Source organism: Oncorhynchus gorbuscha, linkage group LG25 (assembly GCF_021184085.1).
Source record: "Oncorhynchus gorbuscha isolate QuinsamMale2020 ecotype Even-year linkage group LG25, OgorEven_v1.0, whole genome shotgun sequence".
NCBI lineage: Eukaryota > Metazoa > Chordata > Actinopteri > Salmoniformes > Salmonidae > Oncorhynchus > Oncorhynchus gorbuscha.
Window position 1 is genome coordinate 30,438,905 of NC_060197.1, and position 27,772 is coordinate 30,466,676.

Here is a 27,772-nt window from a genome sequence, read left to right on the forward strand (position 1 = left end):
AGGCCACAAATCAGACTGGGAGGAAAAGAACATTGTCAATGAAAGCAATGATGGTGTTATTTTCTACACAGAAGATCATAGATCAAGATCATGAACTTCGTATGCATTGTGTGCTTCAGATGCAGTCATTGTGTTTACTTGATAGCTACCTACACAAATATCTAGCTAGAACAAAGTGTTAATAAGATAAAAATTCCTTAAAAATATGTAAAAGCAATACAAATAAGTTGTCCAGTTACTTCAAACCATGCTTCCTTGAGATGAAAGTACTGCCAGACTGATTTGTAATACACTGGCATAGCCCCAAATAAAGAAGTTAACATTGGCTGTTGATTAAATCACCTTTTTTACAGTGGGGGTCGCGAAATTGCTTTGATATCAAAATTAGGTAACAGGCCAAAAAAGTTTGAACTCCTGTCATATAGTAGGACTAAGTAACACTGCTTCAAATGATTGTCTTTCTTTTTTGGTGGTACGAATAAATGCCACTGTGTTTTCTTCCTCTGTGGTGTTTCTCCCCACAGCTCCACAGAAGGGGCTCTGAGGTGAGAGACAGACAAGGAGAGCATGATATCATATAAGTTTTGTTCCCTGTCAGATACTGATGTTTGGTCATTTAGATTTGTTATTCAAAATTATAACACATATATGTTTTTAGTTGAAAGTTTATAGTTAGGATTGTATTTAACGGAGGGGAGGGACCAAAAGGTCATGTTTTCTTACTCTGTGGTGTCCCTCCCTGCTACTGTTTCTGATACCATGTTTTCTTACTCTGTGGTGTCCCTCCCTGCTACGGTTTCTGATACCATGTTTTCTTACTCTGTGGTGTCCCTCCCTGCTACTGTTTCTGATACCATGTTTTCTTACTCTGTGGTGTCCCTCCCTGCTACGGTTTCTGATACCATGTTTTCTTACTCTATGGTGTCCCTCCCTGCCACTGTTTCTGATACCATGTTTTCTTACTCTGTGGTGTCCCTCCCTGCTACTGTTTCTGATACCATGTTTTCTTACTCTGTGGTGTCCCTCCCTGCTACTATTCCTGATACCATGTTTTCTTCCTCTATGGTGTATTGTCCTCCAGCTCCACCGGCGGGGCTCCACTATGAGCAGCAGTACTACTCTCCCTCCCATAGGCAGACTGGGCCACTATGAGATCAAAGGACTGCTTCTGTGTTTCCTTCACATCGTCAGGACCGTCTCAGACGGTCAGTCAGCAACACAATATTAAATACATGTAGAACACATACCAAGGTTGGGGTCAATTTGATTTCCATTCCAGCCATTTCAGAAAGTAAACCAAATTCCAATTCTACATTTTTCTCATTAAAAAGCATCGAAGAGAATTGTAATTGGAACGTCAGTGTACTTCCTGAATTGACATACTGTAGTATGTGCAATATGTTACAGTATCTCTATGGTTAGCACCACACAGTCACTTCTCTCTATTTGGGGTTTGATGATGCATACCTAGACACTGAATGAATGCACTGTATATCCTGTGTTGTGTTCATTTGACCTATATTATAGCTATCCTATTATTATGCCTGTATTCAAACATTTTCATTGGCCTCATCTGTGGAATTTCTGACTGTTGTGCGGTTTTAGCAGACAGTGTGCTACTTGGTGCACTACTTTTGGCCAGGGCCTGTTCAAAAGTAATGCACTACAAAGGCAATATGGTGTAATTTAGGAAGCAGACCTGGTCATTGTGTAATCTTCTGGTTGTTTCTGCCTGTTGACCTGCTACAAAAGCTGTCTCAGTGTCTGCCACTCCTGTTGTGTCTCTGTCTCTAGACAACCTGCTGGCCTACTGGAACAAGGTCAATCCTCAGGACATCATCAACTTCCTCAGTCTACTGGAGTGAGTACAAGATCATTATCTTATATTCGCTGTGTGGATGCAGGACTAGAATATAATAGGTTATATTTGCTGTGTGGATGCAGGATTAGAATAGAGTAGGTTATATTTGCTGTGTGGATGCAGGATTAGAATATAATAGGTTATATTTGCTGTGTGGATGCAGGACTAGAATATAGTAGGTTATTTTCGCTGTGTGGATGCAGGATTAGAATATAGTAGGTTATATTCGCTTGTGTGGATGCAGGATTAGAATATAATAGGTTATATTCGCTGTGTGGATGCAGGACTAGAATATAATAGGTTATATTCGCTGTGTGGATGCAGGACTAGAATATAATAGGTTATATTCGCTGTGTGGATGCAGGACTAGAATATAATAGGTTATATTCGCTTGTGTGGATGCAGGATTAGAGTCAGGAAGTTTTCCTGATCATACACCCTGCCCAGGACAAACCCTGAGCTCTAGCCATTAAACTAGTTGTTAATGTCAAAATAAGGTATGTGCGTGTGTGTGCGTGAGCACGTGTGCACAGGCAATCGTTTTTAAACACAGCAAATAAATTCATAAAAAATCCTACAATGTAATTTTCTGTATTTTTTTCTTCTCATTTTGTCTGTCATAGTTGAAGTGTACCTATGATACAAATTACAGGCCTCGTCTTTTTAAGTGGGAGAACTTGCACAATCGGTGGCTGACTAAATACTTTTTTGCCCCACTGTATGCACGCACCACTTTTCTTTTTCTTTATTGTTTTTTTAAACAAGTTATTTTTTCCATTTCACTTTCAACTATTTTGTGTATGTCCTTTACATGAAATCCAAATAAAAATCCAGTTTGATTACAGGTTGTAATGCAACAAAATAGGAAAAACGCCAAGGGGATGAATACTTTTGCAAGGAACTGTATGTTAACCCTTCAGAATTACCTGGATTTCTGCATAAATTCTGCATTAGTCATCTAATGACTTCTCCAAAAACTAATTGGAGTCAGGAGTTAGCTAACCTGGAGTCCAATCAATGAGACGAGATTGGAGATGTTGGTTAGAGTTCCTTGCCCGATAAAAAAACACTCACAAAATTTGAGTTTTCTATTCACAAGAAGCATTGCCTGATAGTAACCATGCCTCAAACGAAAGAGATCTCAGAAGACCTAAGATTAAGAATTGTTGACTTGCATGAAGCTGGAAAGGGTTACAAAAGTATCTCTAAAAGCCTTGACGTTCATCAGTCCACGGTAAGACAAATTGTCTATAAATGGAGAAAGTTCAGCACTGTTGCTACTCTCACTAGGAGTGGCCGTCCTGCAAGAGCACGGCACAGAAAGCTCTGAGGTTAAGAAGAATCCTAGAGTGTCAGCTAAAGACTTACAGAAATCTCTTGAACATGCTAACATCTCTGTTGACAAGTCTACGATACGTAAAACACTAAACAAGAATGGTGTTCATGGGAGGACACCACGGAAGAAGACACTGCTGTCCAAAAAAAAACATTGCTGCACGTCTGAAGTTTTCAAAAGTGCATCTGGATGTTCCCCAGCGCTACTGGCAAAATATTATGTGGACAGATGAAACTACAGTTTAGTTGTTTGGAAGGAATACACAACACTATGTGTGGATAAAAAAAGGCAGAGCACACCAACATCAAAACCTCATCCCAACTGTAAAGCATGTTGGAGGGAGCATCATGGTTTGTGGCTGCTTTGCTGCCTCAGGGCCTGGACAGCTTGCTATCATCAACGGAAAAATTAATTCCCAAGTTTATCAAGACATTTTGCAGGGGAACGTTAGGCTATCTGTCTGCCAATTGAAGCTCAACAGAATTTGGGTGATGCAACAGGACAACAACCTAAAACAGAAGTAAATCAACAACAGAATGGCTTCAGCAGAAGAAAATACACCTTCTGGAGTGGCCAAGTCAGAGTCCTGACCTCAACCCGATTGAGATGCTATGGCAAGAGAGCAGTTCACACTAGACATCCCAAGATTAATACTGAACTGAAACAGTTTTGAAAAGAGGAAAGGTCCAAAAGTCCTCCTGACCGTTGTGAAGGTCTGATCAGCAACTACAGAAAACGTTTGAGGTTATTGCTGCCAAAGGAGGGTCAACCAGTTATTAAATCCAAGGCTTCACATACTTTTCCCACCCTGCACTGTGAATGTTTACATGGTGTGCTCAATAAAGACATGAAAACGTATAATTGTTTGTGTGTTATTAGTTTAAGCAGACTGTGTTTGTCTGTTGTTGTGACCTAGATGAAGATCAGATCCAATTTTATGACCACTTTATGCAGAAATCCAGGTAATTCCAAAGGGTTCACATGCTTTTTCTTGCCACTGTATAACTATCACTTATCAAGTGATTGATGTTGTTGTCCTATTTGCATACCACTAATCAACTATGTGATGTACAAGACTATTTGCAATTAACATCTATGAGAAACTGTTATTTATCAGGACCTCGTCGATCTCTTTCAGGACATGCCTGGTGCAGTTCCGTTACGTTGGAAAGAGAAACATTGGCAGGTAGGATGATGTTTGTAGCACTAAAATATAGTGCTACTAAGTTTGTCCTAAACAGGTATATGGTACCTGTGTCTCTGTGTCTATTTGTAGGAGTAAGAATGCTTGGATGTCCAACCTAAGGTTCCTCGCTAGTCCAATAAATTATATTATAATTATTGTCCCCCACACATCTTTAGGCTTGGTTGTCAAAGGTTGTTATTCTTTTTTTGTTATTGCTAATAAATGGGCGGTAAAGCAGCAGGGTAGCCTAGTGGTTAGAGCGTTGGACCAGTAACCGGAAGGTTGCAGGTTCAAACCCCTGAGCTGACAAGGTACAAATCTGCCATTCTGCCCATGAACAGGCAGTTACCCCACTGTTCCTAGGCCGTCATTGAAAATAAGATTTTGTTCTTAACTGACTTGCCTAGTTAAATAAAGGTAAAAAAAAAAAAACATGTTAATGCATCTACACTTATCTTTAGGTGTACGTGTGTTTCTGAGTCTGGTTTATCGGGTTTAGGTTTCCTGCTAGTCCATTACGTGAGTCATTAACTCCCTAGTTGTTTAAGTTCAGTGGAGTGTATTGTTGTGTCTCTGTCAAGACTAGGGCTGTTACAGTGACCGTATTGCCGCCACACGGGCGGTCACGAGTCATTAAGCCAGTCAAATGAAGGCTTCTCCAAGCTCTGATGCTGCTGACAGTCATTAGTAGCTTATCAAACTTGCTAACTGCCTGGCACTCTGACATCAATGCAAAACACTTCATGAGAGCCCAAGAGCCCATGTTGCGCAGCCTTTCTAGAAATCAAATCAAATGTTATGACACATACACATGTTTAGCAGATGTTTTTGCTGGTGTAGTGAAATGCTTGTGTTTCTAGCTCCAGCAGTGCAGTAATATCTACAATTCACAACAATACACACAATCTAAAAGTAAAAGAATGGAATGAAGGAATATATAAATATTAGGATGAGCTGGGACCGAGAGATTAAGAAACAGCGTCCGATGTCGGAGTGGCATACAGTAGAATAGAATACACTGTATACATATGAGATGAGTAAAGCGCAAATATTTAAACATTAAAGTGACTAGTCTTCCATTATTAAAGTAGCCAGTGATTTCAAGTCTATGTATATGGGGCAGCAGCTGTTGTGGAAATATTCAGTCGGTAATATTTCTCAAATACCAGAGCCTGTGAGTTCAAATAGACTTTTATTACAATATAATAAAAGCCGAGCTGGTTCATGAAAACAACTACTTTTCCAGACTTGGCACACACACACTTTATACAGGTTACAACCTTACGTCACACACATAGTAACTCCTCTGTATGATTCAACCCCTCTGGCATTTGGCCACCATTATCCTTTTTGCCTAATTTTAGTTTGGTTTCCCCTGTTTCGAGACAGGTGCATGATAATGGTCCATTCTAAATCAAAACAAATTTCAAACAGATTATTAATATATGTAAAGACAAGATGAAATCAATTAACTTGTGAATTATATATTATCACTTGTGAATGATGCCCAGCGTAAGGCAAGAAACAATGCCTTTTTTCCCTCAACTTTTTCTAATTATAGTCACTTAAGCTGTGATACAAGGTTTGTATCACAGCTTATGTGTACAAATCACTTAAGTTAAGCACATTAATTGAGCACATTAATCCACTTTACTCTCTCCAAATCAATCATCAAGTTTGCAGACGACACAACAGTAGTAGGCTTGATCAACAACAACAACGCGATAGCCTACAGGGAGGAGATAAGTGTGGTGTCAGGAAAATAACCTCTCACTCAATGTCAACAAAACAAAGGATATGACATTGGACTTCAGGAAACAGCAGAGGGATCGCCCCCTATCCACATCGACGGGACAGCATTGGAGAATGTGGAAAGTTTTAAGTTCCTCTGCGTACATATCACTGACAAACTGAATTGGACCACCCACACAGACAGTGTGCTGAAGAAGGTGCAACAGCACCTCTTCAACCTCAGGAGGCAGAAGAAATTTGGCTTGTCACCTAAAACCCTCATAAACGTTTACAGATGCACAATTGAGAGCATCCTGTCAGGCTGTATCACCGCCTGGTACTGCAACTGCACCGCCCACAACCACAGGGCTCTCCAGGGGGTGGTGCGGTCTGCACAACGCATCATCGGGGCAAACTAACTGCCCTCCAGGACACCTACAGCACCCGATGTCACAGGAAGGCCAAAAAGATAATCAAGTACAACAACCACCCAAGCCACTGCCTGTTCACCCTGCTACCATCCAGAAGGCGAGGTCAGTACAGGTGCATCAAAGCAGGGACTGAGAGATTAAGAAACAGCTTCTATCTCAAGGCCATCAGACTGCTAAACAACAAACACTAACTCAGAGAGGCTGCTCCATACATTGAAACCAAATCACTGGACACTTTAATAAATGGATCACTAGTCACTTCAAACAACGGCACTTTAAATAATGCCATTTAATGTTTACATCTTACATTACTCATGTATTTTATACCATCTACTGCATCGTGCCTATGCCGCTCGGCCATCGCTCGTTCATATACTTTTATGTACATATTCTCATTCACCCCTTTAGATTTGCGTGTATTAGAAGCTGTTTTTCATTCCCCAACAACTACCTATCTCAAGGCCATCAGACTGTTAAACAGTCATCTCTAGCACAGAGGCTGCTGCCTACATACAGACTTGAAATCATTGGCCAATTAATGGAACACTAGTCACTTTAATAATGCCACTTTAATAATGTTCACATATCATGCATTACTCATCTCATATTTATTCTATACTATATATTGCATCTTAGTCTATGCCGCTCTGACATTGCTCATTTATATATTTTTATTCCATTCCTTTACTTAGATTTGTGATATTGGGTATTTGTTGTGGAATTGTTAGATATTACTTGTTAGATATTGCTGCACTGTCGGAACTAGAAGCACAAGCATTTCGCTTCACTCGCAATAACATCTGCTAACCATGTGTACTGTATGTGACCAATAAAATTAGATTTGATTTGGTGTAGAACCTAACTGGCATACATAAGCAGCGTGTAAAGTTCCAAGTTTGGGGAAGATAATTTTCTCCATAGAAATGCACCTTTATAATAAAAGCATTACATGCATAATCGCATTTGCAGTTACTTTTGATAATGCTGTTTTCCTTCTAATGGAACGTTTGCACTTATAGTGTGCGCTTATAATGTGAAAAATAGCCTACCGGTAATAGTTTATCAACATTTTAAGCTAAACGTTCGATCTGTTGCGTCAGCCTCATTGTGTAAAAAGTTTTTTTTTGATGCTAGTGGTTGTATTAATTTGGGATCTATCGCATCCGACAACTATCCCAGACTGCGCACAGAATATAATAGGTCAACTTTTGCTAGTGCTTTTGCTGTTCGTTAGGCTTACTCATCTTGTTGGCTGACGAAAAGTAAATGTAGACGGCACTTCCAGTATCTTTAATATGCACTTCGGAATTGGATAAGGACGAGCGCAGTTGCGTCCCTGATGTGTCTGTCTTCACTTGTAGCCTGTGAGAAAGACCTGATCATGTGATGGAGTGCCATATGAGTGAGAGGTGCTTCGGAGCACGCAGCACTCGGGAGAAGGGAATTATAATATTCAGCCTCAGGGCACAACGGCCACTGGCCGCAAAAGGCATGGATTTTTTTCCGGGGGCATTACGGCCACACAAAGGGGATGCCGCCAGGAAATTTGAGGCATTATCAAGTGCTTGTCAAATTGTGAATAAGTGACTGGTGTAGTGTGTATAGCCAGTGCAAAAAAAACAAGCAGAACTCATGCCTTTCATGCAACGTTTTTTCAAATCAGAGTCGCATTATGCATTTATTAAAAATCAACACATATAGCCAAACGTTTGTGGAATAAATAAAGTTACATTAATAACTATAAATTAAGTATATAAGTGTGCCTATTTCTTTGTTAACCGCTCAACACAGAATAGCCGCATGTGCACAGAAAATATCCTTTCAATTTTATTCAGCTTCATTCAATTGTATTCTTCATACTATAAAATAATGCCATGGACTTCTATGCAAATCTTGTCTGCTAAATGAACTAGTGTAGCCCACAGCCATATGGCATAGCCAGATGAGGACCTAACATGAGGACAACTCAAAGTATACTATTTTGTTCTTCTGAAATAGACTACTTTTCTTTATATACCGCCACAGCCCTAGTCAAGACACCTAGGTGTTCCCTGCCAGTACATTATATCATAGTCATTGTCTCTCTCCACCCATCTTATAGTAGTGTGTGTGTGTGTGTGTGTGTGTGTGTGTGTGTGTGTGTGTGTGTGTGTGTGTGTGTGTGTGTGTGTGTGTGTGTGTGTGTGTGTGTGTGTGTGTGTGTGTGTGTGTGTGTGTGTGTGTGTGTGTGTGTGTGTGTGTGTGTGTGTGTGTGTGTGTGTGTGTGTGTGTGTGTGTGTGTGGGCGGCATGTATGTATAGGAGTCAGGATGCCTGGGTGTCCAAGCTGTTCTCTTCAGACAGGAAGTCCCAGACGATGCCTGTGATGCGCTGCAGAGCCGGCCTAATGCAGAGCAGGCTTCAGCAGTTCAGCACCATGGATACCTCTCTCACACTCAACATAGGTACATGAATATGATGCTATCCCTTCCTACTTCCCTCTCTCAAACTGTAAGCTTGCACATAGAGTTGAAGTCGGAAGTTTACATACACTTAGGTTGGACTCATTAAAACTGGTTTTTTCAACCACTCCACAAATTTCTTGTTAACAAACTATAGTTTTAGCAAGTCGGTTAGGACATCTACTTTGTGCATGACACAAGACATTTTTCCAACAATTGTTTACAGACAGATTATTTCACTTATAATTCACAGTATCACAATTCCAGTGGGTCAGAAGTTTACATGCACTAAGTTGACTGTGCCTTTTAAACAGCTTGGAAAATTCCAGAAAATGATGTCATGGCTTTAGAAGCTGCTGATAGGCTAATTGACATCATTTGAGTCATTTGGAGGTGTACCTGTGGATGTATTTCAAGGCCTACCTTCAAATCCAGTGCCTCTTTGCTTGACATCATGGGAAAATCAAAAGAAATCAGCTAAGACCACAGAAAAGAAATTGTAGACCACAAGTCTGGTTCATCCTTGGGAGCAATTTCCAAATGCCTGAAGGTACCAGGTTCATCTGTACAAACAATAGTATGCAAATATAAACACCATGGGACCACGCAGCCGTCATACCGCTCAGGAAGGAGACGCGTTCTGTCTCCTCGAGATGAGCGTACTTTGGTGCGAAAACTGCAAATCAATCCCAAAACAACAGCAAAGCACATTGTGAAGATGCTGGAGGAAACAGGTACAAAAGTATCTATATCCACAGTAAAACAAGTCCTATATCGACATAACCTGAAAGGCTGCTCAGCAAGGAAGAAGCCCATGCTCCAAAACCGCCATAAAAAAGCCAGACTGCAATTTGCAACTGCACATGGGGACAAAGATTGTACTTTTTGGAGATGAAACAAAAATAGAACTGTTCAGCCATAATAACCATCGTTATGTTTGGAGGAAAACGGGGGATGCTTGCAAGCCGAAGAACACCATCCCAACCGTGAAGCACGGGGGTGGCAGCATCATGTTGTGGGGGTGCTTTGCTGCAGGAGGGACTGGTGCACTTCACAAAATAGATGGCATCATGAGGGAGGACAATTACGTGGATATATTAAAGCAAAATCTCAGTCAAGACGTCAGTCAGGAATTTAAGGCTTGGTCACAAATGGGTCTTCCAAATGGACAATGACCCCAAGCATACTTCCAAAGTTGTGGCAAAATGGCTTAAGGACAACAAAGTCAAGGTATTAAAGTGGCCATCACAAAGCCCTGACCTCAATCCTATAGAACATTTGTGGGCAGAACTGAAAAAGCTTGTGCGAGCAAGTAGGCCTATACAAACCTGACTCAGTTACACCAGCTCTGTCAGGGGGAATGGGCCAAAATTCACCCAATGTATTGTGGGAAGCTTGTGGAAGGCTACCAGAAACGTTTGACCCAATTAAAACAATTTAAAGGCAATGCTACCTAATACTAATTGAGTGTATGTAAACTTCTGACCCACTGGGAATGTGATGAAAGAAATAAAAGCTGAAATAAATCATTCTCTCTACTATTATTCTGACCTTTCACATTCTTGAAATAAAGTGGTGATCCTAACTGACCTAAGACAGGTAATTTTTACTCGGATTAAACATCAGGAATTGTGAAATGCTGAGTTTAAATCTATTTGGCTGAGTTTAAATCTATTTGGCTAAGGTGTATGTAAACTTCTGACTTCAACTGTATACTGTACTTACTGCTTAAACCATAATCTGGGCTTGCAAAGTAGCCATTGAATAGGGTGATTCTCCTTTAAACTTGCCATTCACCAGCTTTTCAAGCTTAATAATGTCAAAATACGTTCGGTACTTACCAAAGAATGGAGTTTCACTAAGCAACTATCGTCATTCCTGCCGTTCCAGCCGTTATGTACTTCCATAAAAGGTCTAAAATAAAAAGTTGCATTGTCACGCCCTGGTCTAAGTATTTTGTGTTTTCTTTATTATTTTGGTCAGGCCAGGGTGTGACATGGGTTTATTATGTGGTGTATTTAGTCTTGTTTTTTTTTTGGTAGGCATTGGGATTGTGGTTTAGTGGGGTTTTCTAGAAAAGTCTATGGTTGCCTGAAGTGGTTCTCAATCAGAGGCAGGTGTTTATCGTTGTCTCTGATTGGAAACCATATTTAGGCAGCCATATTCTTTGAGTGTTTCGTGGGTGATCTTTCCTGTCTCTGTGTTTGTTTGCACCAGATAGGCTGTTTAGGTTTTCACGTTATGGTTCTTGTTATGTATTGATTGTGTTTCATCTTAATTAAACATGTATGAAAATTACCACGCTGCATTTTGATCCGATCCTTGCTACACCTCTTCAGAGGAAATAAAACCGTAACATACATGCAGCTGAATTTTTTTTAAATTGCAGGTGTGCATGAGCCAACTCTTCTGCACGTCCAGCAATATTAGTAATGTAATTAAAATACACTAAATAAAGCCTATGTAGAAATATACAATAACTGTAAAAACACCCTATATTGTCAACTGAATCTATATATTATTGCATTTTGTGTAACGTGGGTGAAACAGCAGATTGATATGACATTCATATAGTGTTGTAGGTGATCAAATCAATGACCTTTCCTGCTGCTGTATCAGCCGACCTTTGGGTGGCAGTAATGAATGATTTTATTGGAGGTTCAGAAGAGGTGGAGTTGGCACATGCACACTTGCAAGAAGATTTACTTTGATTCTTTCCAGACAAGGCATTTTTCCGGTTGCATGGGACTTTTTATTTAAACCTTTTTTGGAACTACATACCGAACGGAAACAGCAGTAATGACGATAGTTGCTCAGCAGAATTCATTGCTAAGTATGGCAAGTTGAATGGCTGCTTCCTGGGCTTAAAGGAGAATCGCCATATTCAACGTCTCCTGTAAGCCCAGATTGTGGTTCACTCACTGCTATAGCTTGACTATGAGCCCTCCAAAACATATGCTATAAGTTTACGTAATATCATTCAGTTACATAATGATATTCACTATCCACTGTCTTCTCTAACACTCTTATTTAGGTGCTACTCTGATATTACAATTCACTGTCCCAATTTTGATACTGAGCCATCCCAATATTCCACTATAATATATGGCCTGGAGATGTCCTCTGACTCTCTCTCTCTCTCTCCTTCCTGGTGTGTGGTCCCAGGGGCTGGTCCCTCGGAGGCAGAGGTCCACCACCAGGCTCTGTTGGAGGGTAATATCTCTACTGAGGCCTGCCTCAGTGTACTGGACGTCCTCTCACACTTCACTCAGTGCTTCAAGGTCAGTACTAGACCTCTTTACTGATCACATGACCTGACCAAAAACAATTACAAGCCCTAGTTATGGACTAGTTCAAATTCAAATAATGTTAGCATCAGATCATGTGAATGATTGGTTGGTATTTGAAAACTATATTTTTTTTTTTGCATGGATCCATTGATTGACTGATTGATTGTCCTCAGAACCAGCTACTGGACAGCGACGGCCACAATCCCCTGATGAAGAAAGTTTTTGACATCTATCTGAACTTTCTGAAAGTCGGCCAATCAGAGGCTGCCCTCAAACACGTCTTCGCCTCCCTCAGGGCTTTCATGAACAAGGTGGGAACAAAAAGACTCATAACTTTAACGGCGGGAGATAACATAAGTAATCAGGTGATTTATAGATGGAAAATAGGCCCAGGTGCTCAAATTGCAGTCTCAATGATTATGGATTAGATATGGATTTTTGCTATGGCTTATTAAATGCTTGTTTTAATGTACTTCATTACTACATTCAATGTATACTCTATATAAATACTGAATATTGATATTATTACCATAATACGGCTTGCCTCGTAATGTTGGTATTTTGTTTTTATCAGTTCCCAACGGCGTTGTTCAAGGGCCGCGTGACTCTGTGTGCGGCTCTGTGCTACGAGGTTCTGAAGTGCTGTGTGTCTAAGATGGGTCTGCTGCGGGCCGAGGCCTCTGCTCTGCTCTACCTGCTGATGAGGAACAACTATGAGTACACCAAGAGGAAGACCTTCCTACGCACTCACCTACAGGTCAGATACAACATCCCCCTGAACGGCAAGGAACTGCCAACTGTCATTGATTGTTTAGTCAACTGCACGATGCAATGCTGATTCTGTATCCTCAGCAGTCCATCACTGTTATGATTATATAATCTAAACACTTGAACTAAACACTATCCATAAGGTCATTAGTCCTCGCTGTGCAGTTTCAGCTATTAATCACGCACAAACTCCCCTCACACAAATATATTTAATGTTCACACAAACATAATCTGTTACTATGAACAGTTAGTAGGAAAGGCTATAGAACACCTGGACACTGAAGTCAATGCAGATTTGACATCACAGTACTTAGATTGCTTTGATAATCTGACCAAAGAATGAATTAAATACAGGCCGCCTGCTTAGTTTCCTAACCTCCTCTAACAATCGTTTAAGTGTCAGAGACCTGCTCCATGCTTTCACAAAGTGCCACGAGACTCATATCTACCACATCATCCATGGTGAAGTTAGTCACTGATTCCAATTTCCATCCCATAACGCATCCATTTGATGGAGGTGTTGTGTTCACATCTGTTCCCCTCTCCACCCTTCCTATTTCCTGGTCCAGATCATCATCGCGGTGAGCCAGCTAATCTCAGACGTGGCGCTGACAGGCAGCTCCCGCTTCCAGGAGTCCCTCTCCATCATCAACAACTTTGCCAACAGCGACAAAGCAATGAAGGTAACAGTTAGGAAAAGCTTGGAATGTTTATTTGTTGTAGGTGGTTATGACCTGAGTTAGCTCCCAGGGTTACGTAATTGCTAGGCTTTATCTCGTAAGGCCGAAATGGTCTTGAGTCTCCATCATCAACAACAGCGACAACAGTCACGAAACCTTTAAGGTAACCCTACAATAGAATATTATAATATGTAAGCAGAGGTCTGCTTTAGGCCCTTTCAAACTACCAGACCTGTGTGCAAATATAGTTTGTTTTCCTTCGGACTATGGTGATTCAGACTGCGGTGATTCAGACTGTGGGGGTTTCATCCCCTTGGGTCTGTTTTTCACCCAGTAGATACTGTACCTCTTCCATCTTCATTCAACAACTAGTTCTCCAACAGTGACAAAGCAGCTGTGGGATGAAGCTAACCTAGTGTAGAGTACAGACAGTCCTGCTGTAGGCAGTGTCAGAACCACAGGAACAGTGTGGGACTCCCATAATGAGGTTCAAAGGTGTGTCAATGAGACAGATATACTGCACTGTCTGTGGTTCTTTCATGGGTCATACTGTAGCTTGTTTATCTTCTTGGGTTTTCCTCTGTCAGATATGAACTTTACTGTTGACTTGGAAAGAGAGATTACAACATAAGATGTGTACGTGATCGATGTCTTGCTGCAGTCGGTAATATGTTGAAATGCATGTGTCTGAGTTGTAAAAGACTCGTGTTCACCCCCAGAGCTAGCCTAGTGCATAGGCTTTAGCTCATTGGGCTAATACAGTCTTGAGTGGAGCAGATGACCATGATTGGATGCCTTGTGATTTTGCCTGTGAACACACTTTAGTCTCACTGGATGAGAGCACCTGCTAAATGACTCCGATGCAAATGCACTATGAAGAATGGGAACTGTGTTCTGGATTGTACCCTTTTTTTCAATTTGAGCCTAAAATGACATACCCAAACCTAACTGCCTGTAGCTTAGGCCCTGAAGCAAGGATATGCATATTCTTGATACCATTTGAATGGAAACACTTTCAAGTTTGTGAAAATGTGAAAATTAATGTTGGAGATAATAACATATTCGATCTGGTAAAAGTTAATGCAAAAAAAAAACACAGCATCCTGGAGTCGCCTGTTCACTGTTGACGTTGTTTTTTTACGGGTTCTATTTAATGAAGCTGCCAGTTGAGGACTTGTGCGGGGTCCTCAGCTGGCATGCTGGCCTTCTAGGCATAGTTGCAAAGAAAAAGCCATATCTCAGACTGGCCAATACAAATAAAAGATTCAGATGGGCAAAATAACACAGACACTGGACAGAGGAACTCTGTCTAAAAGGCCAGCATCCCGGAGTCGCCTATTCGCTGTTGACGTTGAGACTGGTGTTCTGCGGGTACTATTTAATGAAGCTGCCAGTTGAAGACTTGTGAGGCATCTGTTTCTCAAACTAGACACTCTAATGTACTTGTCTTCTTGCTCAGTTGTGCACCGGGGCCTCCCACTCCTCTTTCTATTCTGGTTAGGGCCAGTTTGCGCAGTTCTGGGAAGGGAGTAGTACACAGCTTTGTACTAGATCTTCAGTTTCTTGGCAATTTCTCCCATGGAATAGATTTAATTTCTCAGAACAAGAATAGCCTGACGAGTTTCAAAAGAAAGTGCTTTGTTTCTGGCCATTTTGAGCCTGTAATCGAATCCACAAATGATAATGCTCCAGATTCTCAACTAGTCTAAAGAAGGCCAGTTGTATTGCTTCTGTAATCAGGACAACAGTTTTCAGCTGTGCTAACATAATTGCAAAAGGGTTTTCTAATGATCAATAGCCCCTATGTAGATATTCCATTAAAATCAGCAGTTTCCAGCTACAATACTCATTTACAACATGAACGATGTGTACACTGTATTTCTGATCAATTTGATATTATTTTAATGGACAAAATTAACTTATTTTCTTTCAAAAACAAGGAAATTTATAAGTGACCCCAAACTTTTGAACAGTAGTGTATATAAATACTTTATTTTTATTTTTATATATGTTCCTTTATTATTTCCTGCAAACCCTACCAACCCTCCTCTAATTGGAGTAAACTATTTAACAACAACACTTAGGCTTCTAGTTCCAGCTTATACATACTATATACATTTTACGGACACAATCTTTTTTACAATAGTTATATTTTGTTTTTAGTCCTGGCCTTCCTCTCTTTCTGATGTCCACCCAGTTTGATTTCTATTTGCCATATATTTTTAACTGTGCTTTGATGCGTCACAAAATTACTAAACCTTTCTATTCTCATAGTTTCTACAGATTGTAAATTAAAGATAAACATTTTTGCTAAAATAATTATTATATTATTGATCGATTGCCTATGACTTTTCAAATTTAATTACATTTTTTTAACTGGGCAAGTCAGTGAATTCTTGTTTTCAATGATTGCCTAGGAACTGTGGGTTAACTGCCTTGTTCAGGGGCAGAACGACAGAATTTTACCTTGTCAGCTCAGGGATTCGATCTTGCAACCTTCCGGTTAATAGTCCAATGCTCTAAATCACCCAGTATTTATATCTTCAGCGTTAGCTCCAAGTAAATGTTGCAATTCTTCAGCCATTCCTGGACCTGTGACCAAAAACGAGCTAGGCAGCGTAGCCTAGTGGTTGCGAGTTCACCCAGTAGATACTGTACCTTGGAAGGTTGCGAGTTCAAACCCCCGAGCTGACAAGGTACAAATCTGTCGTTCTGCCCCTGAACAGGCAGATAACCCACTGTTCCCAGGCCGTCATTGAAAATAAGAACATGTTCTTAACTGACTTGCCTGGTTAAATAAAGGTAAAATTAAAAATTAAAAAATAAACATATGGACAGTATCAATATAAATTATCTAATGACTCTGCCTCCTCGCAGAAAAATCTGCAGAGCAAGAAAGGTTGTATCCCCCATATATATATATATATATATATATATATATATATATATATATAACATTCTATTGGTTGTAAGAATTTTGAATAATAATTTAAATTGAAAAATTATACGTTTTAAATCCAGCCTTGTTTTGCGTGTCAATTCATAATCCATATGCAATCTATATGGCACAGATGTATATTGTTTGGTCCTTAAATGAATCTGCTATATATTTTTATTTATCACAATTTTCTTTAACCAATGGTGGTCTTTAATGCAGGGCCGACAGACAACTTCCTTACTTTTCCCCCCTTCCACTTGCCTCTTCCATTTTTGCGGTAATGCTGCAATTAGTTGGTTGTCATTTTGGGTAGAGCAGACATTTCCATATATTTTTGTTAGCTGCATGTGTGACATAACTCTGGCCTATTTCTATTTTGCCCTGTTTATCAAAAGTGTTGGAAAAACTTGTCAATAATCGACTGCCTGGCTTTCTTGATGTCTATAGTATTCTCTCTGGTATGCAATCTGGTTTCCACTCAGGTTATGGATGTGTCACTGCAACCTTAAAGGTCCTAAATGATGTCACCATTGCTCTTGATTCTAAGCAATGTTGTGCTGCTATTTTTATTGACTTAGCCAAAGCTTTTGATACGGTAGACCATTCCATTCTAGTGGGCCGGCTAAGGAGTATTGGTGTCTCTGAGGGGTCTTTAGCCTGGTTTGCTAACTACCTCTCAAAGAGTGCATTATATAAAGTCAGAAAATCTGTTGTCTCAGCCACTGCCTGTCACCAGGCAGAGCTCGAGGTAGTCACATCATACAAGTACTTGGGAGTATGGCTAGACCACTGTCCTCTCAGCACATAGAGCTGCAGGCTAAAGTTAAATCTAGACTTGGTTTCCTCATAATCGCTCCTCTTTCACCCCAGCTGCCAAACTAACCGTGATTCAGATGACCATCCTAACCATGCTAGGTTACAGAGATTTATAGATAAACAGGTAAGGGTGCTCTCGAGCAGCTAGATGTCGGCCATCAGATTTGCCAACAATATAGGACACATCACTGCACTCTATAATCCTCTGTAAACCGGTCATCTCCGTATACCTGACCCACTGCCTCACTCCCCCCTATCTGAGATATCTACTGCAGCCCTCATCCTCCACATACCACACCCGTTCTGCCTGTCACATTCTGTTAAAGGTCCCCAAAGCACACATATCCCTGGGTCGCGTGTCTTTTCAGTTTGCTGCAGCTAGCGACTGGAATGAGCTGCAACAAACACTTAACCTGGACAGTTTTATCTCAATCTCTTTGTTCAAAGACTCAATCATGGACAGTCTTACTGACAGTTGTGGCTGCTTTGCGTATTATTGTCTCTACCTGCTTGCCCTTTGTGCTGTTGTCTATGCCCAATAATGTTTGTACCATGTTTTGTGCTGCTACCATGTTGTGTTGCTACCATCTTGTTGTCATGTTGTGCTGCTACCATGCTGTGTTGTCATGTGTTGCTGCCTTGCTATGTTGTTGTCTTAGGTCTCTATGTATTGTTGTCTCTCTTGTCGTAATGTGTGTTTTGTCCTATATTTATGTTATTTATTTTTTTATATATTATCTTTGTATTTAAATGTTACATTTGTTTTAATGAATTTGTATATATGTTTTTTTTAAATCCCTACCACAATATTTGTTGTATTATTTGTTCTATCTTTTCTGTTGGATTAAACTGAAATTGCGCCTCTGGCTTTGCTCTAGTTTTCCTATTCTGTTCCCCCTTTTACCGGAGTGTCAGAAACTACGGATGCCATTTCAATGGTGGTTATTTCTGTGCCTCTCTCGATGTGTCTAGGGTGTTTAGATTTCCTCACTCATGGCTCTAACACACACCCTCTATTAACAATTTTCCAAAGTAATGATACCCACTTCCCAGGGGGTAGTTATGGTCTTTGTGCCTATTAATTGGTCAAGGCACCGTATACCTTGTATTACAACCAATACTCATACATTCTAACCATGAATGTGGCTCTCCTCCAGAACTTATAGGCAACCTTCTATCACCATCCACATCCCCTCCTCTTATCCTTCTCAACCCAATTGAGATGGTTTGGGATGAGTTGGAGTGCAGAATGAAGGAAAAGCAACCAACAAGTGCTCAGCATATGAGGGAACTCCTTCAAGACTGTTGAAAAAGCATTCCTCGTGAAGCTGGTTGAGAGAATGCCAAGAGTGTGCAAAGCTGTCATCAAGGCAAAGGGTGGCTACTTTGAAGAATCTAAAATACATTTTAACACTTTTTTTGGTTACAACATGATTCAATATGTGTTATTTCATAGTTTTTATGTATTTCACTATTATTCTACAATGTAGAAATGTGTAAAATAAAGAAAAACCCTTGAACCAGTCCAAACTTTTGACTGGTACTGTAAATATATGCGGGAACACATTCGATTGGTTCTCCAATCTAATGAGTGAACATTTAGTTAATCTGAAACATTCTTACGAGAGTTTAAAAACAACATGTATTTCGTTTTTAACCGTAATAAGCACAAGTTTTAAATCAGCAAGGGATTCCTACATACCTATAAAATCTGACTAGTTTTGACACAACCAGATCAACAGTTGGGACTATAGCATCCATACTGTATTCCTGCAACTACCTCCCCCTAACAAGCAATGTTTTAAATGTGTTCTACCCTCTTGTGGCTTTGAGTCAGTGACTTATCACAGAGTGACATTTTTAAATTTCACTTACTTCACTCTGTTTGTGCGTGTGTGTCCAGTCGACAGCGTTCCCTGGGGAGGTGAAGGGACTGACCAAGCGTATCCGGACGGTGCTGATGGCCACGGCCCAGATGAGGGAGCATGAGAAGGACCCGGAGATGCTGCTGGACCTGCAGTACAGCCTGGCACGCTCCTACGCCTCCACCCCCGAGCTACGACGCACCTGGCTGGACAGCATGGCCCGGGCACACATCAAGAATGGAGATCTCTCAGAGGTACAGTCAGTGATGTATAGAAATATGTATGACTATCTGTATGTGAATATGTATGTATGTCCATGGGTACTGTACTACACGCTCTCAAACACCTTTGAGAGCGTGTAGTACAGTCCCACTAAGAGCAAACCAGATGGGATGGCGTATCGCTGCAGAATGCTGTGGTAACTTTCAAAAATGTTTAACTTTTCCAGATTTTTTAATTTTTTATTTCACCTTTATTTAACCAGGTAGGCTAGTTGAGAACAAGTTCTCATTTACAACTGCGACCTGGCCAAGATAAAGCATAGCAGTGTGAACAGACAACAACACAGAGTTACACATGGAGTAAACAAGTCAATAACACAGAAAAAAATTGTCTATATACATTGTGTGCAAAAGGCATGAGGAGGTAGGCGGATAATTACAATTTTGTAGATTAACACTGGAGTGATAAATGATCAGATGGTCATGTGCAGGTAGAGAGACTGGTGTGCAAAAGAGCAGAAAAGTAAATAAATAAAAACAGTATGGGGATGAGGAAGGTAAATTGGGTGGGCTATTTACCGATGGACTATGTACAGCTGCAGCGATCGGTTAGCTGCTCAGATAGCAGATGTTTAAAGTTGGTGAGGGGGATAAAAGTCTTGAACTTCAGCGATTTTTGCAATTCGTTCCAGCCACAGGCAGCAGAGAACTGGAAGGAAAGGCGGCCATATTAGGTGTTAGCTTTAGGGATGATCAGTGAGATACACCTGCTGGAGCGCGTGCTACGGATAGGTGTTGCCATCGTGACCAGTGAACAGAGATATGGCGGAGCTTTACCTAGCATGGACTTGTAGATGACCTGGAGCCAGTGGGTCTGGCGACTAATATGTAGCGAGGGCCAGCCGACTAGAGCATACAGGTCACAGTGGTGGGTGGTATAAGGTGCTTTAGTAAAAAAACAGATGGCACTGTGATAAACTGCATCCAGTTTGCTGAGTAGAGTATTGGAAGCTATTTTGTAGATGACATCGCCAAAGTTGAGGATCGGTAGGATAGTCAGTTTTACTAGGGCGGCGTGAGTGAAGGAGGCTTTGTTGCGGAATAGAAAGCCGACTCCAGATTTGATTTTAGATTGGAGATTGACTGATCTTCATGTCTTAAAGTAATGATGGACTGTTGATTCTCTTTGCTTATTTGAGCTGTTCTTGCCATATTATGGACTTGGTCTTTTACCAAATAGTGCTATCTTCTGTATACCACCCCTACCTTGTCACAACACCGCTGATTGGCTGAAACGCATTAAGAAGGAAAGAAATTCCACACCTGTTAATTGAAATGCATTAATGGATGCACTTACTGTACTCTGTCACCTCATGAAGCTGTTTGAGAGAATGGCAAGAGTGTGCAAAGCTGTGATCAAGGAAAGGGTGGCTACTTTGAATAATCTGAAATATAAAATATATTTGTATTTGTTTAACACGTTTTTGGTTACTACATGATTCCATATGTGTTATTACATAGTTTTGATGTCTTCACTATTATTCTATAATGTAGAAATAGTACAAATAAAGAACCCCTGGAATGAGTAGCTGTGTCCAAACTTTTGACTGGTACTGTATATACACTTAGGTTGGAGTCATTAAAACTTGTTTTTCAACCACAATTTCTTGTTAACATAGTTTTGGCAAGTCGGTTAGGACATCTACTTTGTGCATGACACAGACAGATTATTGTTTACAGACAGATTATTTCACTTATAATTCACAGTATCACAATTCCAGTGGGTCAGAAGTTTACATGCACTAAGTTGACTGTGCCTTTAAACAGCTTGGAAAATTCCAGAAAATTATGTAATTGCTTTAGAAGCTTCTGATAGGCTAATTGACATAATTTGAGTCAATTGGAGGTATACCTGTGGATCTATTTCAAGGCCTACCTTCAAACTCAGTGCCTTTTTGCTTGACATCATGGGAAAATGAAAAGAAATCAGCCTTGGTTCATCCTTGGGAGCAATTTCCAAATGCCTGAAGGTACCACATTCATCTGTACAAACAATAGTATGCAAATATAAACACCATGGGACCACGCAGCCATCATACCGCTCAGGAAGGAGGCGCGTTCTGTCCTAGAGATTAACGTACTTTGATGCGAAAAGTGCAAATCAATCCCAGAACAACAGCAAAAGACCTCGTGAAGATGCTGGAGGAAGCAGGTACAAAAGTATCTGTATCCACAGTAAAACAAGTCCTATATTGGCATAACCTGAAAGGCTGCTCAGCAAGGAAGAAGCCACTGCTCCAAAACCACAATAAATAAAACAGACTACGGTTTGCAACTGCACATGGGGACAAAGATCGTACTTTTTGGAGAAATGTCTTCTGGTCTGGTGAAACAAAAATAGAACTGCTTGGTCATAATGATCAAAGGGGATGCTTGCAAACCGAAGAACACCATCCCAACCGTGAAAGCACGGGGATGGCAGCATCATGTTGTGGGGGTGCTTTGCTGCAGGAGGGACTAGTGCACTTCACATAATAGATGGCATCATGAGGCAGGAAAACTATGTGGATATATTGAAGCAACATCTGAAGATATCAGTCAGGAAGTTAAAGCTTGGTTGCAAATGGGTCTTCCAAATGGACAATGACCCCAAGCATACTTCCAAAGTTGTGGCAAAATTGCTTGAGGACAACAAAGTCAAGGTATTGGAGAGGCCATCACAAAGCCCTGACCTCAATCCTCTAGAAAATTTGTGGGCAGAACTGAAAAAGCATGTGCGAACAAGGAGGTCTACAAATCTGACTCAGTTACACCAGCTCTGTCAGGAGGAATGGGCCAAAATTCACCCAATGTATTGTGGAAGGTGTATGTAAACTTCCAATTTCAACTGTATATGTATTTTTCTTACCAATCAAACTAAATAACACCATAATGGTAATAATGTATTTGAATGGTAAATCTCTATTGATAAACTGGGTAAATCAAGATGTAGACTCGGTCTAGTCACATTACAGGTTAAATGCATATTCAATAGGAGTGTATGCATGCATTGTGTTATAGAACAAATATATAATAATAATGCTGTATTGTCAAAATACACTGAATATATGACAAACAATCTATTTCCCTTCCATTTGAGACTTATTTTATTGTGCTAATCAACAACATTTGCATAGAAGTAGCTTATTTTATATAAAGTGTATGCTGTCTCTTTAACAAGTAAGGAGGTCATACACGAGGCAAGAGGGGGCCGCCCAGAGTCCGTTCGCTGAGTCAGTAGAGCTCGCCAGCTTGTCGTCCAAAACCACAGAAATGAGTTACCACAGGTTTGTTCAGCCCTTCCTATGGGGAAAATTAATGGGGAAAGAATAGGGTTTTGGGATAAATGCCGAAAAATAAGGTCTTAGGTTAACACAGGCTCAGGAGATCCTATACATTTTGTTCTATGAGATCATATCATTCAGTTAACATGACCTTTATGAATTATGGCGCCTTCATGTACTTTATGTGCCTTTTTTGTATTACATAATTCCTTAAAAGTTTATAAAAATTGACTTTAGCTGATGTATATTATCTCGTAGACCAAAGCGTATCAGATCTCCTAAGCCTGTGTTTACCACAGACTTTATTTTCAGCGTTTATCCAAAAACACTACAAAAACTCCATTATTTTTCCCCGTAGGCTTTGTCCAACAACTCATGGAGGAGTTAGTGCCTAAAAAAAGATTACTATTGCTCTCTATAGCTAATCTTTGGTAGAGACCTGATAGAGAGACCTGTTTTAAGTGGCAATCAGCTTTGACATTGTTTTGCTAACACTAATTAACAGTTTCAACATTTCGACATGTATCGTCGCATTATTCAAGTGCGTTAACTTCTGCAGCATGAGTTGGGCGCTAACATGATGCAGCCTAGACACCCAGTACAGGTTAGGTGGAGCAGTCACGGTGCATTTGCACTAGAAGAGTGACATTAGCTGTGATGATAGGCAGAGTTGATCCGTGAGACACATTTGACAGAAGTACCGAAAGTAATAAATTCTAGTACTAAACCGTTTTTCATTTTCTAGAATCTAAAAAGTACAGAAGTTATACCGTGCAACACTAAACACAATACAGATATCTGACTCTGGGTCAGTACAAAGTCCACAGTGTCCTGCAGGGCATTGGGGCATGAGCCAACTCTTTTTTAAGGACAGTGCTTAGGGGATGAGGTGGCTGAGGGGTTAAGGCGACAGATTGCTAATCCATTGTTTTCTGCATGCGTGGGTTTGAATCCCATTCTTGTTGCACAACATTTTATATTGTGGGTTCAATTCCCGCAGGGGTCACATACACATGCTAATAATGGATGCACTTACTGTACTCTGTCACTTTGCATAAAGGCTTTTGCTAAACATATATTTGTACATTGTAACTGTGATGTATGCTGAGGTGGTTTGTATAATGCCTTCTATTTGCAGCCCTGAGGAACTATTGACATTAGGTTTATCCATCAGGGAGCCTGTGCTCTCACTCTCTCCCTGTCTATCTGTTTGTGGCTTCTTCATACACTGAGTACTTAAGCAGGTAGTGTAAACCAAGACTCATACTGCTGTGGCTGTGTGCCAGTGTCTGACTGTCAATATTGGTTTAGAATTTAGTTTCAAATAAACATAGCTAAGATGGTGACCTCGCATGACTATTCCCTATATAGTGCACAACTTTTGGCCAGGGCCATAGTCAAGAGTAGTGCACTAGGTACTGTATATAGAGAATAGGGTGCCTGTTGATCACAACTGATATGACTAAAGGATTCAACATGCTCAGGAAATAACACTTTATTGTAACATGTACAGTATATCACTAAAGTGAGTACACCCCTCACATTTTTGTAAATATTTGAGTATATATTTTCATGTGACAACACTGAAGAAATGACACTTTGCTACAATGTAAAGTAGTGAGTGTACAGCTTGTATAACAGTGTAAATTTGCTGTCCCCTCAAAATAACTCAACACAGCCATTAATGTCTAAACCGCTGGCAGCAAAAGTGAGTACACCCCTAAGTGAAAATGTCCAAATGGGGCCCAATTAGCCATGTCGGTGTCATGTGACTCATTAGTGTTACTAGGTCTCAGGTGTGAATGGGGAGCAGGTGTGTTAAATTTGGTGTCATCGCTCTCACACTCCCTCATACTGACTGGTCACTGGAAGTTCAACATGGCACCTCATGACAAAGAACTCACTGAGGATCTGAAAAAAAGAATTGTTGCTCTACATAAAGATGGCCTGAGCTATAAGAAGATTGCCAAGACCCTGAAACTGAGCTGCAGCACGGTGGCCAAGACCATACAGCGGTTTAACTGGACAGGTTCCACTCAGAACAGGCCTCGCCATGGTCGACCAAATCATTTGAGTGCACGTGCTCAGCGTCATATCCAGAGGTTGTCTTTGGGAAATAGACATATGAGTGCTGCCAGCATTGCTGCAGAGGTTGAAGGGGTGGGGGGGGTCAGCCTGTCAGTGCTCAGACCATACGCCGTACACTGCATCAAATTGGTCTGCATGGCTGTCGTCCAAGAAGGAATCCTCTTCTAAAGATAATGCACAAGAAAGCCCGCAAACAGTTTGCTGAAGACAAACAGACTAAGAACATGGATTACTGGAACCATGTCCTGTGGTCTGATGAGACCAAGATAAACTTATTTGGTTCAGATGGTGTCAAGCGTGTGTGGCGGCAACCAGGTGAGGAGTACAAAGACAACTGTGTCTTGCCTACAGTCAAGCATGGTGGTGGGAGTGTCATGGTCTGGGGCTGCATGAGTGCTGCCGGCACTTGGAAGCTACAGTTCATTGAGGGAACCATGAATGCCAACAATACAGCAATACTTAAGCAGAGCATGATCCCCTCCCTTCAGAGACTGGGCCGCAGGGCAGTATTCCAACATGATAACGACCCCAAACACACCTCCAAGACTACCACTGCCTTGCTAAAGAAGCTGAGGGTATAGGTGATGGACTGGCCAAGCATGTCTCCAGACTTAAACCCTATTGAGCATCTGTGGGGCATCCTCAAACGGAAGGTGGAGGAGTGGTCTCTAACATCCACCAGCTCTGTGATGTCGTCATGGGAGTTGTGGAAGAGTGGCAACCTGTGAAGCTCTGGTGAACTCCATGCCCAAGAGGGTTAAGGCAGTGCTGGAAAATGATGGTGGCCACACAAAATATTGACACTTTGGGTCCAATTTGGACATTTTCACTTAGGGGTGTACTCACTTTTGTTGCCAGCGGTTTAGACATTAATGGCTGTGTTGAGTTATTTTGAGGGGACTGCAAATTTACACTGTTATACAAGCTGTAGATTCACTACTTTACATTGTAGCAAAGTGTCATTTCTTCAGTGTTGTCACATGAAAATATATACTCAAATATTTACAAAAATGTGAGGGGTGTACTCACTTTTGTGATATATTGTATAATTGTATTAGTGGAATTTACAGTATGCTTGAGTTAACGCCGATGACTTACATCATGTGGCAGTTGGAACTGAATATCCCAGCACTCTACTTGAACTTTGTATTTTTATGCTTGTGTGCCGTGCAGAAGGAATCTGATATGTACAGTATGTAAATGTTTGTAACAAAGCATTCCAACCACAGACTTTTAGGGCTGGGGATTGCCAAGGACCTCACCATACAATATTATCATGATACTTAGGTGCCGATGCGATATGTATTGTGATTCTTGCAATTGTATTGAGATTCCGTACTGCAATTTTATTGCGATTTGATGTTCCACACATATTGCTCACCATATGTCTGCTACAGAGAGATGAGAGAGTCATGAAAAAAATGAGTTTTGATCAGTCATGGAAATAAAAGTGCTGAAAACCTGTTGGCTCACTATTAAAAAGATGGAGCACAAGCTATAGGATGAAAAATACCTGCGTTTTGTCAAAGGTATTTATAAAAATAAAAATGTTTACAAATTTTTTTTACAAATAATGCACAGAAGGGGTGTTGGAGTATCCAGGAATTCTGCCAAGTGTTTGTCAGAGTCTAGGAAAGTAATGGTTTTCTGGAACTTGGTCTATAAACCTCTAGGTTTAGAACCGCTGTAGCCAGACAGTGAACTTGGTCTATAAACCTCTAGGTTTAGAACCGCTGTAGCCAGACAGTGAATTTGGTCTATAAACCTCTGGGTTTAGAACCGCTGTAGCCAGATAGTGAACTTGGTCTATAAACCTCTGGGTTTAGAACCGCTGTATCCAGACTGTGAATTTGGTCTATAAACCTCTGGGTTTAGAACCGCTGTAGCCAGACAGTGAACTTGTTTTAAAAACCTCTGGGTTTAGAACCACTGTAGCCAGACAGTGAACTTTGTCTAAGTGTAACGTTCGTCGTTGGGAGAAAGAGAGGAGGACCAAAGTGCAGCATGATAAGTGTTCATCTTGTTTTAATAAGAAATACTGAACACTGAACAAAAACAATAAACAACAAATGAACAGTCCCGTAAGGTGAAAGACAAAAACCACTAAACAGGAAATAAACACCCACGAAACTAAGGTGGAAAAAGGCTACCGAAGTATGATTGTCAATCAGAGACAACTAACGACACCTGCCTCTGATTGTGAACCATACTAGGCCAAACTCAAAACACAACATGGAAAAATGAACATAGACAACCCACCCAACTCACACCCTGACCATACTAAAAAAAAGACATAACAAAAGAACTAAGGTCAGAACGTGACAAAAAGCCTCTGTTGTCAGGCAGGTTCATGGTTAAGGCCAAGTCTTCCTCCTTCCCGATGACTCAACACATTATGAAACAGGTTGTGTGTGTTTGCATTCTCTTGTGTTCACATGTGGGTGTGGGTAATGTTGCACTCTAGGGTTTTGCCTGTGTTAGTTGAGTGCTTACCAACCCTAACCACTGTTTGGTATGTCTCCACAGGCTGCTATGTGTTACATCCATGTTGCTGCACTGGTGGCAGAATACCTCAACAGGAAAAGTAAGACTGTCTTTCCCCACCTCCCATTTACGCAAGTCGTTTCGCTCCACTTGTGTAACACTTTACAGTGTTGTTACATTATTGTCACTTCACATTGTCTTTTTACATTATTATTAGAGGTATTACATTTGTTAAAACTTTTAAATACATTAAAAAATAATAATAATAACACCAGCATGTTGGCATTCTGTCCACAATGGACTAAAGCGTGGCA

General features: G+C 40.7%; 1 protein-coding gene across 5 annotated transcripts in view; it reads left to right on the forward strand.

The window, feature by feature from the left end:
* The window catches only part of dock11 (dedicator of cytokinesis 11), a 114,725-nt gene that overhangs the window by 64,964 nt on the left and 21,989 nt on the right, over nt 1-27,772 (forward strand). For 3 of the 5 annotated variants that reach the window (XM_046329569.1, XM_046329564.1, XM_046329566.1), the window contains 11 exons: nt 525-545; nt 1,082-1,205; nt 1,795-1,861; nt 4,336-4,383; nt 8,846-8,988; nt 12,151-12,266; nt 12,449-12,586; nt 12,850-13,032; nt 13,613-13,726; nt 19,381-19,596; nt 27,501-27,558. In XM_046329569.1, the coding sequence (XP_046185525.1) occupies nt 525-545; nt 1,082-1,205; nt 1,795-1,861; nt 4,336-4,383; nt 8,846-8,988; nt 12,151-12,266; nt 12,449-12,586; nt 12,850-13,032; nt 13,613-13,726; nt 19,381-19,596; nt 27,501-27,558 (1,228 nt within the window). The remainder of the gene's footprint in view (nt 1-524; nt 546-1,081; nt 1,206-1,794; nt 1,862-4,335; nt 4,384-8,845; nt 8,989-12,150; nt 12,267-12,448; nt 12,587-12,849; nt 13,033-13,612; nt 13,727-19,380; nt 19,597-27,500; nt 27,559-27,772) is intronic. The other 2 variants (XM_046329565.1, XM_046329568.1) reach the window with 1 other exon arrangement.